Genomic DNA, 22,648 nt, shown 5'->3' with positions numbered 1-22,648 from the left:
CAATCCGTAATAGGGGCGATAATCGGTCATGATTTACTGCTAATAGAAATTAATCATTTCCAACAAACTCTCGCGGCGATTCTCCGCGAATGGTTTACCTGTCTGTTGTGGCAGGGGAGAAACGCGGACAACATTTTCCAAGCTTTTTAGCCACGATGAGAAAGAAACGGGTGAACAAAAGACGCGATGCTGAGGGCAGAATTTGTCAACAAGCAAATCAGACTTTGCGTGGTCAAAAGGCTGATTCCCTTAAATTATGGATCTATTGTGTTCGCCGCTTTTCTACAGCGAATGGCGATACCGGTAATTTCAAACATGTGCTTTGAAACGCGCCTTTTACATAAAAAACGACATCGCCGATATCGCTACGGCGGATGAAAAGCGTGGCGGCGAAAAAACTGACGGAGGCCGTGGAGACGGGAGGGAAGGACGAAGAGAAGTAGCTCTTGCTTCTTTCACCCGGGGGAATTGTGGTTAACCGTACGGAATCGGTAGTGTCGTGGAAAAGAGGGTTGTTATAAGCGGCCTTACACCACGCCCGGCTTGGCCCGCGAACTGGGGCGGTGTCACTGTCACGGAATCGATATCTGTTCGCTGCTACTGAATTTTATTCCGCGGATGAGACAAGAAAAGCGACTAGCTCTGCCCCTTCTTTACCGATCGTTTTGTTATCTCTTCTTTTCCCTTTGCTCTTCGTGCATGCACAGTCTGACTGGGAAATAGCGGAGTTCGTCGTTGCTTTAAGTAAGTTCTATAACGATCACAGGTCAATGACATTTTACGAATTATGTATAAGTAATATTTTCGCTTTTATTTACAAAAACGAAAAATTAATTCATTACATTTTTAATAACATTAAGTTGTTATCTCGTTGATACTATTTAACTTTTGGCTTAAAGAAGGAATGTTTCTTAAGAAATTATTTCACTTTTGAGTTAGGTATTTGAAATTGTCAACTTGGGAGATTCTTATATATATAGTTAACCACAAAAATTTGTGTAAAACGTATAAAAAGGCAATTTTTTAAATTGGAATAAAATGCTATAAAATTTGATTGCAAAACTGATGCGTTCTATATCAAAACAATTGAGAACTGTTTTATTATTGCTTTATGAAAATATATTAAGAAATCAATATGGTACTATACGTCTTTATATTTTTTATTTCAATAAAAATGGACTTTTCATAAGGTATCAAAAGCTTTCGTAACTGACTGTACATCACGTAAATCGTATTAATCGATGTGACAGTAATTTAATATGTCCAGCGTTTCGTATAATTCATGTACTCATCGTACCGCTGCTGCATGTGACTTTCTCGATTAAGAAATACGCACGTAGATGCCAGTGTGTGCTCGTCCATTCCTCCTATTTCGAAGATTCGAAATTCCGATAAAAAGTTCGCTAAAAACACCTTCCAAGTGTGTCAGTATCCAGAAGAATGCTAAAGGAAGATACTTAGAATAAAATGAAAGACTTTTACAAATACTGTCAATGTTTGAATTAAGACAGTAGCTTTTCAGGTTATATACTTTTCAGACAAGTTGCACAATACGAATGACGATGGACAAATATTCATTTTTCTATCGACTTGCACACAGTCGAGCTCGCAGAGCAAATTCGTTCCACTTATCGACTTAAGAACATTGTATGACGCGTCTGACTACATGGGTCGCGTTCTACTAGCTTCGGCTGAAAAATATGTGCCTTCTTTCACTTCGTTTCCCATCCATGGGTATCGGTCGCTTTACAAGGATCGAACGCCCGACCACGTACAGGGCCATTCTACTCACTCATCTACTTACTGCGCTATTCTACTTCAGCGACGTAGGGTCAACGTACAGGCTACGTACATTTCACGTCTGACTATGTGCCGACTCGTTCTACTCCATCCGTTCTACGCGGTCTGCTTGGAAATCAACGAACTGAGCTTATCTTCTGTTCGTGCCATTTCCTCGTCAAACAGTGCGACGATTCGAGTATACGTGGAACTGTGGTCGCGTAGAACAAAACATTGTCGAACGAATGGAGCATTGTGTAACGAACGTTGAGAGTATCGGTTGTTACGAGGACAAAATCTCAACAACTTTTCTGACGAGCGTAACAAGACGGATAGAAAGCCAAGACCCACGCATGTCCAACGATGCAAACGCGATCCGTTACGTATCAGAAGTATCGTGCGTCGTCGAGGGTGAGGCTGAGGCCAATGACGTCATCGAATAAATCCAAAATCAATTTCTCCGGGAACGAGTCCCGGGGATTTGGCTGTTGTTCATCACTGGAAACGGCGTCGCGTCGCTGGCCAGAAACATACAACAATTTTTCATCTCTTATCGTTACCGTGGACGCGCCGTCACCGCGTGGCAAAGCGGAAACCAGTGACAATCGATGCGTGCATGCAGAGTACCGAACCGAAAGGAATGAAAACGGCCAGAGAAGAAAGAAAGGAGAGGGAAGAGCAGACAGAAAGCCAGAAAGAGAAGGAAAAAACGAGAGGATGTTCGTGTAACGGATTCGACGAGGATTCAGGTTTGTTAAGTCCCTCGCTTCAAACTTTCGTATCAATATTTATCTCTAATTGCTTGGTTGGAACGAACTACGACGCATTCTACAGCGAGCTGTTAACAAATGTTTCCATCTGTTATCGTAGTTAAATCGAAGCCGCTGTGTACGCCACAACACCTAGCGATCACGCAAATCGGCAAATCCATGGCAAACCAGCTAAGCCGACTTATTCGCGCAATTATCTATTTGTAGTTGCCTGTGCGAAACAGTTTTCCCGATTTCGTGTAATATTCGGCTCGACGAAGTACGTAATCCTGTTATATCGAATATATTGACCTACGGTGTAACAATATTACAAAGAATCGTTATTATCGATTGGAACTGGTGAACTGAACACAACCGGATGCCATAGCAGGCCTTATCCACACTCGTTTATTTCATCCCTTGCTTCGATTCCATCTACCGCTCTTCCTCTGCCGATAGGTAAGCTCATCCAATTACCGAAAATGCAGCTGTGTACGCTACTACGTTCCGGATATTGCTATTTTTGAGACCGACTCGCGTTACTTACACGTCACGCGATACTATTCCCCTGCTGCTGCGCTTCCTTTCAACTTCTTTGCAGAACGTTCGAGGGAAATGGTACTCCTGGATATTATCATCGACGTTATTTACAGTGCCATTAAAGTTCAGCGATCACTGTAAGCTTTTGTATTCGATGCCATTAACACATTACGTTCCGCGCCAATTCCGTCTGCGCCGTTCAGATTCTCACATTTATTAAATAAATTGCGTTCCACAATGGTTAATGCCAAATTACTAATTATTTAATTTTGCGGTTTCTTACGCGAATAGACCAGTTGTGGGTCTCATGAGAAAACACACATTCATATCGAAAAGTCAAATACACATAATACGTAGCTTCCCTTCTTGCCATAGGCAAAATATCAAACTGCTTGAACGAAAAAGTCGCGCAGTACGGACCGTGCTAATATCGAGAGGGACGAGAAGATTTGCTTCGCAAATCGAACCGACTTCTCCTCCAGATATTCCGTGAAAACACCTCTTTGAAGTTCTAGCGGCATAAAGCCAGCGTGTTATTTCATGTTGTACTTGGCCCAATCTCCGAAAGATTCAGCCGTATCGGTATATCCTGGCGGAAGTTGAGATCGTCGCGTCGCTGACGTGTCGTATTTCCCGAGGGCCATGTCGATCAGGGAGAAACTGCATCCGGCGTACATGGAGGCGCAATCATGGCCCTCATGGCCTGCTTTGTGAGCTCTGCTATACGCATGATGCTCCTCCGGCTCATGAGCGAACAGCCGCTTCAAAGGGAAACTATAACAATCAGAAGCAAGGAAATGGAAGGTTGTCGCTTGTCTCTGCGACTTCGAGGAACTTGCCAACTGCGCGCGGCGGCGGATTACGAGTAATCGAAGCGGATCGATGGGATCTTACTACTATTTACATCGAACAATGTCAGGAATTTTCGAATGATCAATTTGGTAGAATGACAGCATTTTTTCACATATTCACTGCACTAAATCGCTGCAAAATTCTCACCACTCATTGTACTCTGTTTCTTGTGTACTTTTTTAACGGTGTATTTAACCTTTTGCGGATGTCGCTACAGTGGTGACGTTTGAAAGTTCTTCCCAAAGTCGGATGTTTTCACTGTAGCAGCGGTAAATATTTATTACTCTGATCAGTTGGTAGCGCTAGCAGAAAAAGACAAGCAGAGTTTGGCTAATCTATCAACTAGTTTGTTAGAGCTGATTAATTTATCATTATACAACGATTAGATGTTCGTTTCAATTATGACTTCCTTGATAGTTGCTCTAAAAACGAGAAAAGCACAAGAAACATCCAACGAAATGCGTGAAAGTGATCTTAGTATGTATAAAATTCGACGTGATTTTTTGCACGAGCAACGAGAGAATAGCGTGACTTAGGCTACGTAGGGGTTGAAATGCGTGAAATATCCACGAAGGGCAACCTTTTAACCTTATTTGCTTAATAAAATTCGTCTCCATTGCCTCGATCCGCCTCTTTCTCCGGCGAAACGAGATTATTCCGAAATCCCATCGATCCCCGACTAAAGCCCACTCCCTCGAATCCGAATGAAGAGGAAGAAAGGAATCGCGGATGGGAAGCAGGGAACCTTTCGAATCCGCGCGCTGCTGGAACTCCTTTTCTTTTTTACTCCTTTTCCCTTTGCCCTCTGTGAACCTTACGAGAATGATATCCTCATCATCTCTTCGATGAGAGTGTTTCCTTTGGGCATCAGCCGCTGAGAGGCTTCGCAGAGCGCTCGAAGCACGCACGTTCGCCCTTCGAAGTTCATCCTGAAAGAACCAGAATATTAGAATGGAGAAATAAATCGGGAAGAGAGAAGATATTCCGATCGTGATCCGAGTTACCGACTATTCTTATGTTATATCGACATAGATGTGGGAGGAAAATTAGAAACGATGAGTAAATTACGGATCTCTGTGCATTTGCGAGAAATTTAAAGATGCAGGAACCCGCAGAATGTATATATAAAATAAAAAATTTAGTATTCAAATAGATAAATAAATAAAATATTCAAAGAAGGAAGATAAAAGATATTTTATGTTAATCGATTTAGTCGCGTTATAATCTTCTGATGTGCGTAACTGCGATAGTTAAAAGCTGGAGTCGTAGCTGTTCGATTTATTCGTAGTTTTATAATTAAAATGTATTTTGTTAAAAATAAGAAAGTACCCGTATACTTTTGAACGATTGTGTACCTTAAAATAAATAATTATTTTCAACATGGCGAAAAATGTCCAGTAAAAAGTTTACTAATACTCGTATGAAAACACGTAGTAATTCGAATTTTCTGTTGTGCACCGTATGTGTAAAAGTAATATGTTTCTATATAAAATAATATAAAAATGGATTTTGTAGCAAAATTATTTGCTAATATATTCATAGCAATAAAAGAAATGTAAATTAGACCGACAATGAACCTTTTAATAGGATGGAGAATAGCAAAAAATGCAGACTGTGTTTATTTCATCCCCATTCAGCTATTGAAACGTGAAAGAAATGTGAGAATTAAGGGAGGCGATATCGAGGTAACGCATTTTAGGATTACTCGACACGAAAGAAAAGAAAGAGTGTGGAGGGTGGCAGAACGCGTATTAATGTATCCTTTTGGTGATGAACAAGCGTCTGGTTGCACGTAGGGACGGATAAAAGGGGCGGCACGATGTTTTCTCATCTAGCCGGCCCTTCTTCCAGAAAGATTAAAGTTTCCTTTGAAGTAACGTTTCAAAAATTCGTTGCGCGCTCCCCAATAATTTCACCCTTGATTTGAGTGGTCGCCAAGTTGCGATCGATCTTAGAAAGTTATTGTGCAGGGTAAAGTATGAAAGTTCCTGAGACCTATGATCCACGTCGGCATGTATCAAAAAATGACAAATTAAATTTTTAGAAATATAACGAAGGTGTTATTCGCTGCGATAGAAGAAGGCTATTGACAATTAGTCGTAATCTTTTTTTATAAATTCCCAATGACTTTTTAATTTCTTAACATTACGTATTAACGTATTTTTTTCAACAAGAAAAATAGATCTAAAACGATATCGAGCATGTTTGCACTTACTCGTAGAAATCTTATTTTAATACCAAGCATCTTTGTATTTGTTTGCATTCATTTGACAAGCTAAAACTTTTTCACGATATTGCAACAAGGGCTTGGACTTACCCTGTTTGCGAAATATTCTTTGACATTAGCCGGGACTTTTATTGAAATACGTAATATTTACTTGAGAGCGCGGAGGGTTGAAGAAGAGAATATCGTGAAGGAAACGTACTGCCGCATGAAATAAAGTCGTATCCTGTGATCACCAATTCGGATAAATGCTTGCCATTAATTCAGAAAGATTCCTTGTAAGGGAGAACAGAGCCTTGCAGGAGCGAATCGAAAGAAACTTGCTGAGATTACTACTAGGATGGTTGCTGAGTTCGCGCAGGCGATCTCCTTGCGTGTTACTTTTCTCTCCAAATTATTTCATCTGCTATATTATGGTTTTCCTTGACGAGGCTTGTCTACGTTCTATCACCCAGTTTATTGGAATTTTCTTGTAAATTGCCTTCTAAAACGCACGCCTATCCGATGCATACGTGAAACTGCGATTAACCCAATACTATACGATACATCTGCCCTTCAATTTGGTACGATTATCATCATAATACATCAAAGGTGATCCAGTGGGCCGTTCCAACAGACACTCCAAGTATCTGATTAACGCACAAACGCAGTCACACGCTAATTTCCATAATTCCTATTCGCCTATTACACACTCCTATTTCTGCGTAGAAATAACCAATTCATAACATTCCTGATTTCACCCTATAGTTACACGATGGATAGTAAAAGCTTTCTGACAATTTTCTCGCTGAAGATAAATGCACTACTACCAGGTGAAAGCACAGAATACGCGAACAAATAGGAAGCCATTTTCCTGCGCCCAAAATTGATTCTACACGCTGGATAGAGGTAGTTGGCGTAACATAACGCAACAGTGGTTTTCAAGGAGACGGTTCACAGTAGTGTTAAAGCTGGTTAAGGTTGGTATGAGACAGAAGACGGCGCATCGTTCAACGTAGAATCGCTGCTGGGATACTAGTTGGAGTTGTTTCTGAATTATCCTGCCGGATCATTTCTCTCTTTCAGGGACAACGACTACAGCAGAAGTAGGTTCCTTTTATTTTTCTTCTTTCTTCGTGTCCTCTTTTTTATAACCGGATACTTTATGTCCAACGAAGACGAGGGAGGCGGTTTGATTATTTTCCTTGCCTGAGCTAGAAACAAAATATCGTAGAACGTATTCGACGTAATATTATATAGAATTCTTTTCGAACACGATTCTCCGTTTCGTTTAGTTGCGATATCACAAAACAAGTCGGGCAAGAGCAATGGAACCGATATTTTTCTTCGTCTTACCGTCAATTTCGACGCGCTTAGACACTTTCATCCGCCGAATTCCCTTCTGTCCGTCAATACGTCGACGTTTTACACTAACGCGACCGAAATACATCATCGCAGATGACACGGAAAAAAACTGAGACGGCTCGACGGCTCTCCATAAAGGCGGACGACGATCGTTCGATCACGTCCAGACTCCTAAAGCCGCCGTTACATTTTATTATAGAGGCTGCCACTCAGCCCGGCGCGAAAATTTATTCGTCTCTACGATTTTCAAATGGGAGAAGATCGCCGCTTTTACGCCACCAAAATGGATACATCCTCTTGAGGATACTTTATAGGAGTCAGCAAAGGCTCTGTTTAATTTTTTATCCTGTATACTATCATCTTTCCACTCTTCTAGATAACTTATCAACGCGTCTTTTACTTCTGGCGACAGAAAACAATCGTAGTATAGCAAATCCGGCAAATATGGAAATTGTTACGGCGAATACGTATTACTAGCGCACGAAAATATCCGAGTATTTTCAATAATAAACTCCCTATTGCTTTGTCACGGAGCGTAGATTGGCTATTTGATAGCCAAAGTAGTATCCTATGTGTTTTTATGTCTCTTCGACCCCATTAGAGCACGCGAAAAAAACGTCATACAGCGCTTGTCCAACGATGTAGGAAAGCGTTTCACTCAGCAAAACAACGTGCTACTTCATTCTAGACGACGAATCACGCACTCTACTGTCTTTTTATACCATTAGACATCGCTCTAACTTAAGTCCATTCTGACCGTCTGACAAGCGACGGCCCTATTCTACTTCGTTGACTACGCGCCATCTCTCTTTTTATGCTGCCTGACTACGCGCAGGCCGCAGCTACTTTTCATCCACATTTTCACTCTTTTGCCTAGCTCAACGTCAAATATTTTCTCCGTTTTGTGGCTTATTAAACGAATTTACGACTACCGAGATTATTCGGTAGAATTTTTATGAATGACGAGCGGTTGCGAATCAAATATACACAAAAATATATAAAATATTCGAACTGTACAGTATCTGTTGTTATATCTAATAGGTGACACAGAGCTTTGCCTAGGTTTTTCTTGTTTAATTATTTTCTTAAAAATCGGAATTTCCATAAAAATCCGCGGTCTAAGTGTAAAATACGCTGATATTGTTTTCCGTAAAACAGGACATCGTGTATAGTTCCTATTATTTTATATTTAATGATTGCCTGCCTGTAATCTCAGTTACCTTTCTACAAAATTTCTGCTCAGCAACTTACGCGTTCATAATGGTCTCCAGTTTGTTGTAAAGTTGCCTGCGATGTCTACGTTGCAAGTAATAATAGTCTGACTTGTGGTACTTGCTTTTCCCTGGTTTCACATAATACTTATCGTTTCTGTTCCATCCGGAATATTTCACGATGTTCTTGTTGATCGCGTTCACCGTCGAATGATGACCATATTTTTTCAGAGGTTTAATCTCATCGTGTCTCAATTGCAAAAAAGGTTCTAGAGCCGGCTTACTTTCGTTTGGTAGGTCGTACGAGATACCCCAATTGACTCCCTCCGTGAAAATGTCATCGTCCGGTGTCAGAGTATGCACCGTAAGACATAGAGCGATCTGCAAATAACAGCAAAACCATCAATGTGAATATTCTATCGCTTCGTCGTATACGTCGTGATAATTCGGACGATGAATAGACCCACGTGACATTATTTACGAAGTGCATAACGATTGACGTTATTGCAAATTTTAACATACAATTGGTCACGATGATGTGGAAACCGCAACCATCGTCGCTGTGTTACTAGCAGACTAAGTTTGACGGGAACAAAGGATGAAGAATTTATTGAACTTACAGAGAAAGTCGAGCCTTCGGGGAAAACGACGTATCGTTTTTTCCTCGATAAACGAGCGTCCCGGTCCGAGTTCACTTGATAATCACTTAGCAAGACGCAGATTATTAAGAGAAGCAAACAACGTTCGTTTCGACTCATGTCTCGCGTGGTTCTGCAAAAGAAGAGGTGAAACGTTACTGCCTGGTCGTTGGGACATTTTAAAGATTCCTCGAAGCGACTGACCTACATCGCACGCGCCAACGCCCGTACACGTACTCATCGTCCCAGTGGAACTTTATTAACATTGAAAAGTGGGAGAAGGAAATAGCCCGAGCAAACGAACGGCGGTACCGAAACTATCAGCGTGAAATCAAGCAACCGAGACCCCATTTGCCTTTCTACAAATCCCGCCCTTCCAATAACACGTCCTACCTCGTTTATTGTTTTCCAGTAACTACATCGACCACACGGGAAACCCGCACAGCGAAAGAAGATTCAGCTCCATTTAGCCGTCTCATACTGCGTTCTAATTACAAGCAACGAACGAGACGAGTAATGGAACTGTAATAAAGCAACCTTCGTCCGTTTCCACATCAATCGTTTACGAAGAATGAAATAAACTGTCGGTGATTTAGCGAAACGAGATTCAAGTTGACGCGGAGTCAGGCCAAAGAGAAGTATAAACCCCTTCTCGTCGAAGGACATCTCATTAACCCGAGCTTCAAGTGGTGATACAAACGACGAACAAGCAATTTTCCTTCCTAGTCAACGGAACGTTTTCGAGTCACAGGGAAATTATTTTATTTGTTCCGCAGACTGGACCAACCTTCACGGGAACCTCCCCCGTGGCAAGTTGTAAAGGAATTAATTATTAACTTTCTACGAGAAAGTCAGTTATAATTTCGCTGGGAAATTGCTCAACGACATTGCCAGAAACGAAAGGGAGATACGAGGAACGTTGACAATGGTCTTGCAGCGTGACCACCGAAATCGTAAGTACTGTCCGCTCTAACAACAACGATGGCTGACAAAGAAGAGGGATCGTCGGTGAAAGATTGGTTTACGCTAACTTTCGAAACAATCTTGAACGATGAACGAGCTTAACCCCCCTGGATCGATCGCCAAATTGACTGCCGAAGCTCGAGACTCGATTAACTCTACCGTGGAAAACCCACGACTCGCGGATTTTTAACTTGACTGATCACTGGCTTGCTTTAACCTAAGACTGTTGATTCAGTCTGTGTCACTGCCGTTATCTGCTTTAGGCGACTCTTTCCTCCATATTTTCTTTTGAAAGTGGATTTCTACGACTTCATCTGCCTTATCTTCTTCACTATGTTTGTAGAAATTAGAAATGATCTCTAGACGAACTTTGGTTTAAGTCAATTAGTAGCTCCTATCTTCTATCGTTTTCGTATTATATTAATTAGATTCTTGTAATACGAATATCTCGCTACAACTTGTGACAGTCGAATTTCGATAACAGAGCCGTATCAGATTGTTTCAAGCGATTTCTGAATCATTGACGCGAAGATTAATTAAAATTCCTTATGAAAGGAATCATCGCAAGCATGAGCCTAGAACCTTTCCTACTATTTTTCCAACCTTCTCCCACGTGTTTATATTTCACGCGTCTCACGTCAAAGATTTTCCGTAGTACTCGTTGAATGTCTCAAGGGATCGGACAATTTAACAGCAGACGTTAGATAATTCACGTTTGACCCAGCAGTGGTTCAGATATGGGGACAGTCATCGTCGACCTAGTGGAAAAGATCGATAGTTAAGTCCGATACATGCTGAAAGCGGCGGTTCCATGACGATGATGGAAACCTCCCAGTGAGATTTCGCGTTTCCTCCTTCTCTACAGCTCGGTGCTGCTCTGTTCTCAGGCCAATAATTTGTCACACTTCAGCGGCACCGCTCGATAAGTGGACCCGTTAATATTGTAAAGAGCACGTTACAATAGCGGAAGATTGAAACGGAGGCCTGGAATTCAGTCCGAGGATATTTCGCCAGGGAATTCTCAAGCAGTCGGTCTGGCTGGTTGCATATTTCACGGGCGAACCGCGATTTCTCAGTTCGACGTCGATGAACTGGCGTGCGCGAGTTCGCGAGAAGTCGACGTTAATTCGCGAATCGACGTCTCCGGCGACAGGAAGACGAGAGGGCAGCGTATGTCTTCTGGATTGACGCGTTCTTGCGCGATTACACTTCGATCCATCCTCCTAATGGCTCGTACGATGCAACTGCAGCCTTTTACTTCGATCTGCTACTTCGTCTTCCTTACCCTCCTTCAGCCGTTTCTTCGCTGCCACTCATTCTTCTGAATGTTCGATCCTTCTTCCACCTCCATTCCGTATTCCTCCGCTCTTATCCGCCCTTTTTTAGTCCCCTAAGCGTGAATTTTCATGAGCAGCCGGTTTTTTCACGTGGCAGACAGGCCGGATTTCCCTTCCATTGTCCTAGTACGAGGAACAAGCGAAATCCCAGAAGATTTGCGTTCGAAAAGGACCACTGCATAACTTCCTGGACCTTGTGTTTTATCGTCCAACGTATCGAACTGGGTAAGACAGGAAGCTTTTTCGGAAATTTATACACTCGGTAATTTGTCATAATGGTGGAACAGTCGTTGGAAACGCGACGATACATAACATGCGGATGAGAATTCATGCAGATGACGTTCGTGATCGACTACTAAGCGGAAGACATTGGACGTTTAGTCCACAATGTAGAGTGTAGAATATCGATTGTGAAGAGCTGTTCCTAGAATGTATGCGAGGATCCTCGTACATGGAAGTATATTTCAAAATATACCACATGTAGTGCAAGCATACAAATTTTCTATGCTAAATATTCAAATACTTTCATCAGCCAACGTATACTTTTTGTAGAATCTGAATTAAATTCAGCAACGCATGCCCACTTTTGTAAATCTGTGTTGTTAATATAATTCGTTATATCGTGAACAAGATATATCATCGATATATCACTTTTTTAACCGGAGTTCAATAATATTTACATCTCTGTTGTGATTCGTCTTCTATCGTATTAGTTGCAACCGGTTAAGTCGACTCGAATTGCCATGGGCTCTTCCAATTTGATTTTTGTAAATAAAAAAAAAAATGTTGTAGATACCGGAAGTTAGTTTTCTATCGTTGTACAGGTGAAAATGGTTTACCAACCACAACGGAAACGTAGCCAGTATATAGCAAGGAGGAAATGTTGTATTTTCCATCGGTTTTTATATGCATTCCGTTCCAAATCGGTAACGTGAAAATTGTCGTCGCTTCTGACGCTCGAAAACTTTCGATTCTATCGCAGTTTATTTACCGAAAGCTATTGAAACGTCGGATAATATAACAAAATCGATCGACACTTTGTGAGGCACTGGTCTTGAAAACTCAGATAACAAATCCGTGTCGCGGATACTTGTTCCTTCGAGCTGGTCATTGTAAATAGAACGCGAAAAACGTAATTGCAACGTAATTGAGAATGCCTTTGCTTTTAAAAAGAAGGTTAAATAAGGAAAGATAAATAGAAGTAAGATTAAAATGGCGGTATCAATGGGAGGGCAAGTTCGATAACTTAAACAATGGAATCCAATCGCATGTGCTGCGATTTAAATTTGGACGAGCGCAGGGCGAACATCAAATCGAATGAAAGTCCCGTCTGATCGAATCAGAACAGCGCTCAGGTTTGCCCCTTCTTCGGAATCTATTAGACGAGTCAACACAAACGATTGAAATTTCTCAACCACTTTCCACCCTCGTTCGTTTCTACGTTCGTTCGTTCGTTCGTTCGTTCGTTCGTTCGTTCGTTCGTTCGCTCGATCGTTCGATCGTTCGATTTGCCATCCATGTAACTTCGCGTACCATCTGAATACTGCACACGCGATTTCATCGTATGTGGAAAAATGTTTCTGTCGATCGGTAAGGGCGTACAAATATTGACCATTTGGAATAGGCTGTAAATCCTGTACAGCTCGCTTCTAGATTGTCGCAGAATCGATTCTAAATTTAATTACGACGAGCGTAGATAAATGAACGGAAGAAAAAGAAAGCAGTTCCATCGGTAAGATCCGCTGGTTCACTTTAGCTAAATTCGGAACAGGTACTTAGATCCGAATCTCGCGAACTTCTGCTTTGATGCCGAGTTGTGGAAGACGTGATTGTGATATGTAGACACGCGCGGTCATATCGATCCTCGTTTCACAGGGACGCGACTATATTTCAAGGGGTGAAACAATTTCGTGAATCGTCACGGCGATCCGTCAAAAACGCGGGCGAAGAAAAATGAGCAACAGCGAAATGTCGCTAAGAGATGCAATAAACGAACCACGGCCCGCAAACCAGACGATTTTCGAGCGCGATGAGAGCTTTTATTGCATGAATTTCAAATATTCCACTGACCTTTCTCGGTTTATCCGTTGACCAATGAAATTTCGTACAAAATTTCCACGATTTCCTTTCATTTTCATTTCTTCTTTTTTCATTTTTTTTCTTATTTATTATCATTATTTATATTCTTTTTTTTTTTTTTTGAAGAATCGGACTAAACAGCAAACGTGAAACCGATAATCTGATGGACGAACACGCAATCGAGGAAATAATATCGATGATTGATCGTTCGCCATGCGTAGGACGCGACGCCTCTGTGAAAATGGAGCGGCAGGACTTTCGTTGCGGCTCGATGGCGGATCCGCCTTTAAGGTAGCAACGAGTAACTAACAAGTAAACTTCTAAATGAAATTCCAACGACGAGGTATCCCGCTATAAATCAATCCGTGAAGCGTAAGGGAAAACATCACCGTGTATTTCAAACGGTTTGAGCATTTGTCTCTGCGAATTTTCGTGACAAATTAGCAAAAATGGAAACCAACTTTCGAACGTAAAAAACCTTCTATCGTCCTCGGAAGGAAATAAATAAGAAGGAGAAGAAACAATTCGAACGTCTCTTATTTCTGATTCGTTGCAAACTGATAAAACCGAGAACTCGTGTTGCAACTCACTGAATCTGCTACTTTCCTTCGAAGAAAACGACGAAAAAGGAAGAGAGAAGCGTTCGTTTGAGCATCTCTCTCCTGAAATTCCTAACAAATTAACAAAAATGGGAATTCGTCTTAGAACTTGGAAAACTTTCTCTCTTCTTTGAAAAGAATAAAAGAAGGAAAGCAACGTTTAGCCATTCTCCTCCAATTCGAAAGAAATTTAGAAAACCTGTAGTTTATTCTAGAACCCGATGAAACTTCTAGTTTCTTCGGAAGAAAACGGTGGAAGACGAAGAAACGAAAGAAACGAAACATTTGATCGCGTATCTCTTCAAATTTATGGCAAATGAAAGTGGAAATTTACTTTAGAAGCAAAAGGAGCGTCTATCCTTTCGCAAGAGAGAAACGTAAAGAAATGAAGAAAGAAGCGTTTAAGTGTCTCATCGCTCAATTTTGAAATAAAAATATTTCAGCAACAATAAGAAAAAGCTGCTTCGTAAAGTCTTCTTTGCTTCTTTAAAATACATAAAAAAAAAAGAAATGAGGAGAGGAAAGAAAGGAAGAAAGAGAAGAAGGTCGCGAAATACAGAGAATAGACTCTCCCGCATAGAGGATAGGAAAGATCGATCCTCCCAGTGGAAGTATCTTGTAACTCAGTTCGGTAAACTCTTTAGGAAACAGGAAATTGTTAGTCCGGCGTGGAAGAGTGGGCGGAGGAAATGATCGATAGGTGACGGGGACCGATACTGGAAAACACGGGGGTAGCCTTTCGGCAAGAACGATGGCAACGACGACGTGATCTCGCTTATCGGGCAACCATATTACCGTGGCATCGGGACTCCCCAGCCTCTTTTTCTTTCTCCTTCGTTCTCCGCCACGACGGAGATGCTGGATCGTTAAGGACCGGCGAAGAAATATGATATTGCAACCATTTCACCGCTCATTCGTCGAATTCAATTTACGGGAGCCGGCCGTGAAACGACGAAATTGATAAAGATACTCGTCGCCGTTGATTACACGCCTCTCGGTATTTTCTTTTTTCCCTTTTTTCGTCGATCTTATCAACCCGTTCATTTTCGAAGGAGTAATTTTTCAATCGCTTATTAACGCCTAACATTTTATTCTCGGTGATATACGCTAGTGATTCATCAACAATTTCATTCAAATGCGCAGACAATGTAACATTCGTAGTCTAATGTTAAAGTTTCACTGAGAATAAACTTCGAGAGGCGGTGTATATATTTTTGACAATTGCAAAAACAACGAATCTGAAACTTGTTATTTTTACAGATTTGACGGTCGTAGTTTAGAAAATGGACTTCCTTTAATCTTTTCTTTCTATGTAATGCAACACTCTTCCAGCATCAACTGCGATATTCTGATAATTATTCAAATAACAAAGCATTTACATGTAAATTGTAATATGCCAGGAGACGCAAAAAATTGTCTACCGGAAGAAACCGTAGCAAAAAGTAAAATGTTTCCAAATTCTCGTGTATTCTCGCGTTTTAACGCTAGAACTACCACACCAGCCAAATTGACTGTTTTTACAATTTTATTTTAAAATTCCTACTTCGTGTTATATCTTTTTCCGCAATGATGCAATTACTTTCTCAACGATAACTTAAAGAATAATATAATGAATATTATTTTGTTTTTTTTGGATCAATAAATAATTTTGGATCAAGGCTACTTATACCAATACCAATCAAAATAACTGGTACTTGTCAAAGTGTAAAAGGGTCCTGCAATCTGTTTATCGAACCCCAATTAACCAGTTTCCTCGGTTTGTACAACTTCCCAAACGTTTTTAAAATTTTTATTGCGTATCATTCGATGTGATGATATCAGTTATCAGGAAAATTCCGGATCGATCGCTAGATCGCTAGATGCTGACACTAGAATACCACACCAGTTAAAGTGACTGGTTCTACAATTTTTATAAATGTGTCAACCCTCGTTTAGGGATCATGGTCCCAAATGGATTAATAATACCAAAAATGTACTACATAACATGGAATTCCTTCTGTGAGAAGGTAATAAATCAATAAATATAAAAATATTCTATTGTTACGTAGTTTTTAAAGACTAATCATTTTGATTGGTTTTGATAGAAATAACTTCGTCTTAACTATCGGTAGTTTTAGCGTTAAACAATCTGTCTTGAGGATTTACCAAGTACGCGTGATTTCATGGATCTTAGCGCGATCCTTGTTCCTCCGTCTCGTCTCAATGCCATTGAAAGTTGACCCAAACCAGTCTAAAAGAAACCCAACGATCTTCTCTCCTGTTTCAGCTACCTCACGAAACAGAGTTGAAACGTTGCGTTTCCTGCCTGTTAAGCAAATCCCAGGTAGTTCGAGTCACGGTGACCGCGGAGAGACGTCGAAAGCCACGAGCAATCGTAGAATCTCATTTCTCGTCCATTCACCGCGGTTAAACGCGTAAAAACGGAAGAAAGGCGGCCGTGATGATCCGCGACGCAATCTTATGGAAATTAGTTTACTCACCGGTACCCACTTGCTTCTCGGTGATGTCTTGCCGACGAATGACACTCAGTCTTGTGTCAAACGACCGTTATCATTGCATTTCAAGAGCAGAGCGGCCATTGTCAAGTTTATTAACAACGAACCGCGCGCCACGGCGCCTTGTTTGCTCAACAATTAACGAGTTCCGACGGTCGAACGACCGTAAGCAGACTAGGGTGCTAATTGCTGCCACCGCTATTGGTTTGCGGTTGACATTTTGCTCGTACGTTTTGCCTGGCTCGATCAGAGTTTTAAAATCTGCAAGCCACGCGAGATCAAGGGGAAGGTAACGTCACTTCAGGCTTCGCAATTTAATAGAAAATATTATATTGGAAAATTTGAATTTGGAAAGTCCAGGAATCATTCACTCTATGAAACTGTGTTCCTGCTAATATTTGACGCTGATATTAGATGCTGTAACAGAGATTGAAATAACGTTATGTTTGCAATTTGCGAAAAACTTGGACCTCTTGAGAGATAAATTTATCGGGGTGAAGGAAAATTGTTTTGAGAATTTAACTTCACTAAACCCTAAGAAAGATATACGTTTATATACGGAGACGAGTGTGTAAATAGAGAAATTATTACAAAACCAGTAACCAACACTGCTTCATGAGAATTATTTTTAAAAAATTTTAAAAATTATATATGTTATCCCGTGTGGAGGTTCACTGATAGAGGAACGAGTGGATGAATTTGTAATAGAAAAATATATTGAAATAAGTATAGGTATAAGTACAAGTACAAGTATACTGTATGCTGATCCAGATCCTCACTCTTATAGTGTTACAATATAATAGGAAGAGTATGATAAGAAGCAAGTTCCTATATTTATAACAAAGGATATTACCAAAAAGTTAACCTTGGTGTGTAGCTGTAGTTGAAGGCTACAAGAAACAGCAATAGAAATCTACTTATGGCTCTTTTGTTTCTAGAACTTGTAACCCAAAACAAAATTTATGTTCAAGAGCACAATAATATGGACCTCTTCTTATTTTCAATTTTTTCACTAAATTGCAAACGCAAAAATCATGAAAGAGAAAAGCTTGTAGAACGTAGCGTCGAAAATTTTATGAAATTCCAGGTTTGCGTTTCACGATACCTTGGTTGGCATTGGTTTCACTTGTCGATTACGTTCGACGTAAAGGATCGCGTACCACGTACTCCCAAACTTGGAGCTTTTTACGAAAGAAAAGATTGCGGATCGTATTAGGATTTCGACGTGCAGTTAGAGCGTAGCTGAACGAATATTTTGAAACGAATGTATTTAACAAACATCGAACGGTGCGATCGGGAAGGAGACCGTGGCAAAAATCCAGTACAGTGTTCCTCGTTAACGTGATAATTCGATCGAAACGATAATTTGCTCGACTTTGCACGCTAGTCCGAACGGCGACGTCAAACAGACCCAATTTGATTACCATGTGTAGGTTAATTTGACGGTGTATTCAGCGTTCTAATTTCTAGATTATCACCGTGAACTCTTGACTACTCGAATTTGACGATCCACGTGAAAGGAAGAATATACAGTGTCCCGTAATATATCGGACCTACTTTACGAATTAACTATACAGAGATTTATTAAGATTTAAAAACACGAAAGAGATTTATGTAAACATACAGGGAACGAAAATAAGTGGACAGGTAGTGGAAATAGGTATCAATTCAAAATTTCTTTAAAAATAGGCATATACAGTGTCGTCCAAGAATAAGTCGAAAATGTAGAATAAAATTTTGTATTCGACTCTTTGGAAGAATCGAATTTGAAAATTTATCGAATATATTTCAACTTATCTGTTATCCGAATCCTTTCGCAAAATAATTCAACAATTAATTATAATTTTAATTTTAATTAATCATAATTTTATGTCAAATAGAGCAATCAAATGACGTAATCGTTTAATTTGTAATTTTTAAAATTCGTTTGCAAAGTTACATTTGTTTCGTTACTAAACGCGTTAATATTCATAATTAATAACTTCGTAAACGTCATTTATAAAATTTCACTATTCGTATTAATTGTGTGGAAAAAAGCCCTGATTATCTTTACAGAAGATGTTCAAGATGACCACTTTGGATTTCAAGCATGGCCATGGACGTCTTGTTATTGTGTAACTATTCGCGGAAGGAAGATATGGTGGCGAACGGTTTCTTGGAACTGTCGATAGCGACGTCTGCAAGCTGGAAAATTAGGTCGCGTAGCGGTGGAAAGAAGCCCATCGGGACTCGTTTCGAAGTTTCACACGACGAGAAGACAGTGAAACACTTTAAGGAGGAACTTGAGAAAAATTAGCGCTCGCCAAGACAGGGAAAAATTAGTCAGTCCTTGTGCCATGAATTTCGAAGGGATCAACGTCCCTAGTTCGCCATTAGCGGCATATGATATAAAAGAGAATCGATGTACACACAGCGAACGTTAATATTGTCGACTGGAATAGGAGTATAAGACGAAATTATTGACGAGAATTTTAAAAGAGAACTTCGACGTCCTGAGAAACTTGTCCGCCGCGTCGTATAAAATGGAATTTGCTGTTTCTTCTTCTATCGCTTCTAAGCAAAAGGAAAGCGACATTATTTCTAAAGTCATCGCAAATGACATCAAAATGCGTTCGCGGTCATTTTTACATGTACGTCTTCCTAAATACCGATTCTTGTCAATTGTTTTCCAAAACGTATATAACGTCAGTTGTGTCTACTGAATCACAGAACACACGCGTAATATCGTCGAATGTATCGGCTAAATCACGTAGAACACACATGGTGTGTTGCCTTCAAGGACCACGTACATATTACGCGGTTGAGCGCGTTGAAATAATCGGAACAACCTGCAAGCTATTCAGCCCCAAAGCTCGAATAAAAATCTGTCCGCATAAATTCATATTTAACTATCCAAGATTACGATTTTTTCAATCGCAGTCTTCTTAGAAATATTCAAATGCGACTCCAACTTACAACCAGACACGAAAGACTTGAAAAAAGTGTAAGAAATGCAAATCGAAGCATAACAGCGAAACTGTGGCGTGAACGCGGTAATAATCGGCGTCGTTCGCGTTTCCAGCGTCGCAATGATTCTTGTCAGAAACAGCTGGAGCATGACACGTGCGTCGCGACGCGTTGTCGCGAGCGCTTAAAGGGGGCTCATACCACGAGAATCAGTCGAGTACAGACCGAATCCGTATTAATCAGTTCACCGGTCGAGCCGCCGCTGATTTACGCGACGTGTGTGCCTCAAGGGCTCGCAGCGTCTGCCCGACGGACCAAACCGAACTTCGTCGATGACAGCGTAGGGATTTAGGTGTATTCGGATAATTTGGTCTCCCGATCGGTTGTCTGAGCATATTGCAACCTTTCTACGTCCATCGGAAAGCGAACAAAGCGATTTTGCTTGCTACCAACTCGAAAATGCTGACTCTGACGCGATTTGCCTAGAACTCGTCCCTTCGATTTGATTTTGCTTTCCCCACGATTTCATGAGATATAGAATGGATTAAGTTATCGGGAACATACTATTTTAAGATAGAATTGATTTACGTCTAATTTTACTTTCGATTTTCCTGGCAACTTCCCGGAAAATAGGAAACATCGAGTTCCTTATAATTTAGCTAGATCTTTCTGCTTTCCTAACGATTCCGAGGAAAACGTTCCGAAAACTCCTTGTGGTAGATCTAAATCTAGTTTCTACTACTTTCACAAGGAACAGAATAAATCGTGCTTTTAATTATTGAATTGGATTCAATCTCTTTAATTTCTTGGTAATTTCGTAAAAGATAGAATGGCAGGTGCGCCTTGTAATTACATCAGATTTAATCGCTTTGTCATTTTCGATATTTCCAGGCGAAGAACAATAATTCGAACTTCTTGCGATCGAGTTAAATTTAATATATTCGTATTGAGACGCGAGCAAAATGGTATCGTGCGTTGGTTTTTAGCTGAAACTTGATGAATCGTTGGATTTTGAAGGTGTCCTTCATACAAAAAAATTTGTCGAGTAAAAAAGTTTATTATTAACCTAGATCGTCGGAGTACAAGTTAAAGAGTAACAGCTTCAAGAGAGAAAATGGACAAGGATAAATAACATCACATGGCAACTTTGTTCTGTAAGCAACGTCGTAGGAATCCACTTCCTTCACACGTTCAACGTTGCTGAAAAGAAAGAGGAACGTATATTCTGGTAAATTCTAACGAAGCTTATTTCGTACAACATTTTATCCAAACTGTACCTTAATATCAATCGAATAACGTCTTCCACAAATGACATTCCTCGTGGACTCAACAGCGTTTTTGCCTCGCAGATCGTCCTGAGAATGCACTGTTTTCCTGGTAGGTTCCGACTGAAACAAGTTGCTCTGGTACTTTAAAATGAAAACAAAAGGCGCGCCATCGAATGCGAATGTACGCAAAACACACCTGTTCAACGCGGTCTCAAAAGTGGCGTACAATTCGCGGCGATGACGTCGTTTCACCATCCACGGCCTCTTCTTGTGATATTTTTTCCGGAAATTCTCTTGCTGCGGTATCGGCCAAATTACATCGAACTCGAAATCGAGATTCCAGTTGCTGGGTAGTTTAATCTGAATCGGTTGCAATATGGACAGCGTCAGCTGAACGATAAGAAAATAAATACACTTAGTACAATATACTGAATACTTGGTATAGTTGAATGTTTGTTGTACAATATAATTGATGATCCTTTCTCCAGGATCGAATGATATTACGCTTTAAAATACAAAATCTAAATTACCAATTATTAGATAATACATCGACGTATAAATTGTACAAACGTACATTTTTATTCTCATACTTCTTACCAATACTTCCTAATCAAGCAAACGTAAATAAAGTCAATTTTCTCGTCATGAAATCGATATTTAAATACCGAGTTGTTGTAAGGAAATAATAAAATGCTTGCCAAGTTAAAAGAGTTAAAGTTAGTAAATGTGCAGTAATTTATAAACAGGGATTTATATCGTTTCTATGATATTCGTTTCAAGAATAAATCACGAACGATCTGTAAAAGTGACCACTTCACCATCCTTTCATACTCCGTCGAGAAACGATATATTTTCCACCAGAGGTCCATGTAGTCCGAGGGACTCATTTCGTATTCCGTAGCAAACGCGCTCCTTGACCAGCCCCGCAATGACCGAAACGAAATAGCCAATACTTACCACAAATGTGCTGCCCATTGGAAAAGTGAGTCGCCTTCGTCTGGACAGAATCTCCGGTGATCTTTGATCGGGGATGCTGATGTCGGTGTGATTACGGTGACACACGTGATCCCCGAGGACCAGCTCGAGGATCCTAGCGAGAATCAGCACCAGCCACGGGGCCCTCATTTCTTCGAATCACGGGCTGAAATCAGCGTTTCACGATGGTGGACGAGCTCTCAGACCTCTCCTGGGAGGAACAGGAGAAGCAAGTTTTTCAGAAAAGCCAGCAACATCCTTCACGGTTACGTCGACCTGCGTACGCGTTGCCTGACTATTACTTCGCCACGCTGCGAATACGCTTCGCGCTGACTACGTTTGTTTGAAGTTCCAGTTAGCAGATTTGGCTCGTAGTCTCCTGTTACGTGATTCCGGTTTGTCTTTGCCGTGGACCGTGAATTTTTTCCAGTTGCTCGATCGTCGTATACATCGGTTCGTTCCAATGTAGCGAATAACAAGATTTTGAAGTTGCGTAAAGATAATTTGTCGACTCCTTTTACTCCTTTCCTTTCGCTTCGGGATGAATATTGGCAAAATGTAAAATCAACATCAGCATCTTCGTATATATCGTAAAACTAATTATAATTATAACTATGTTAAAGTTGTAGATTCATAGATTTCAATCTTA

General features: G+C 40.6%; 2 protein-coding genes across 2 annotated transcripts; both read right to left on the bottom strand.

Moving 5' to 3' along the window:
* Window positions 1–381: 381 nt before the first annotated feature.
* Window positions 382–16,881, bottom strand: LOC139987309 (uncharacterized). The gene is made up of 5 exons (XM_072003411.1): window positions 16,796–16,881; window positions 9,320–9,470; window positions 8,740–9,080; window positions 4,739–4,849; window positions 382–3,842 (listed from the first exon to the last, which is right to left on the bottom strand). The coding sequence occupies exons 2-5, from the start codon at window positions 9,455–9,457 to the stop codon at window positions 3,602–3,604; spliced, it is 831 nt and encodes a 276-aa protein (XP_071859512.1). The 5' UTR covers window positions 9,458–9,470; window positions 16,796–16,881; the 3' UTR covers window positions 382–3,601.
* Window positions 16,882–20,802: 3,921 nt separating this feature from the next.
* LOC139987535 (uncharacterized) lies at window positions 20,803–22,358 on the bottom strand. The gene is made up of 4 exons (XM_072003889.1): window positions 21,982–22,358; window positions 21,221–21,414; window positions 21,034–21,144; window positions 20,803–20,956 (listed from the first exon to the last, which is right to left on the bottom strand). Exons 1-4 carry the CDS (start codon window positions 22,147–22,149, stop codon window positions 20,818–20,820), a joined length of 612 nt encoding a protein of 203 aa, XP_071859990.1. The 5' UTR covers window positions 22,150–22,358; the 3' UTR covers window positions 20,803–20,817.
* Between the last annotated feature and the right edge of the window lie 290 nt (window positions 22,359–22,648).

Source organism: Bombus fervidus, chromosome 5 (genome assembly GCF_041682495.2).
Source record: "Bombus fervidus isolate BK054 chromosome 5, iyBomFerv1, whole genome shotgun sequence".
NCBI classification, from domain to species: domain Eukaryota; kingdom Metazoa; phylum Arthropoda; class Insecta; order Hymenoptera; family Apidae; genus Bombus; species Bombus fervidus.
This window is presented reverse-complemented; position numbering and strand designations above follow the sequence as displayed.

Excerpts from the sequence above, each read along its gene's own strand:
- LOC139987309 (XM_072003411.1), bottom strand. The coding sequence starts at position 9,457 with ATGAGTCGAAACGAACGTTGTTTGCTTCTCTTAATAATCTGCGTCTTG. Across the intron at positions 9,081-9,319 it reads CCGAAGGCTCGACTTTCTCT|ATCGCTCTATGTCTTACGGT; the intron begins GTAAGTTCAATA and ends TGTTATTTGCAG. Across the intron at positions 3,843-4,738 it reads ATGATGAGGATATCATTCTC|TTTCCCTTTGAAGCGGCTGT; the intron begins GTAAGGTTCACA and ends TGATTGTTATAG.
- LOC139987535 (XM_072003889.1), bottom strand. The coding sequence starts at position 22,149 with ATGAGGGCCCCGTGGCTGGTGCTGATTCTCGCTAGGATCCTCGAGCTG. Across the intron at positions 21,145-21,220 it reads TTTGAGACCGCGTTGAACAG|TCGGAACCTACCAGGAAAAC; the intron begins GTGTGTTTTGCG and ends AACTTGTTTCAG. Across the intron at positions 20,957-21,033 it reads GTTATTCGATTGATATTAAG|CAACGTTGAACGTGTGAAGG; the intron begins GTACAGTTTGGA and ends CTTTCTTTTCAG.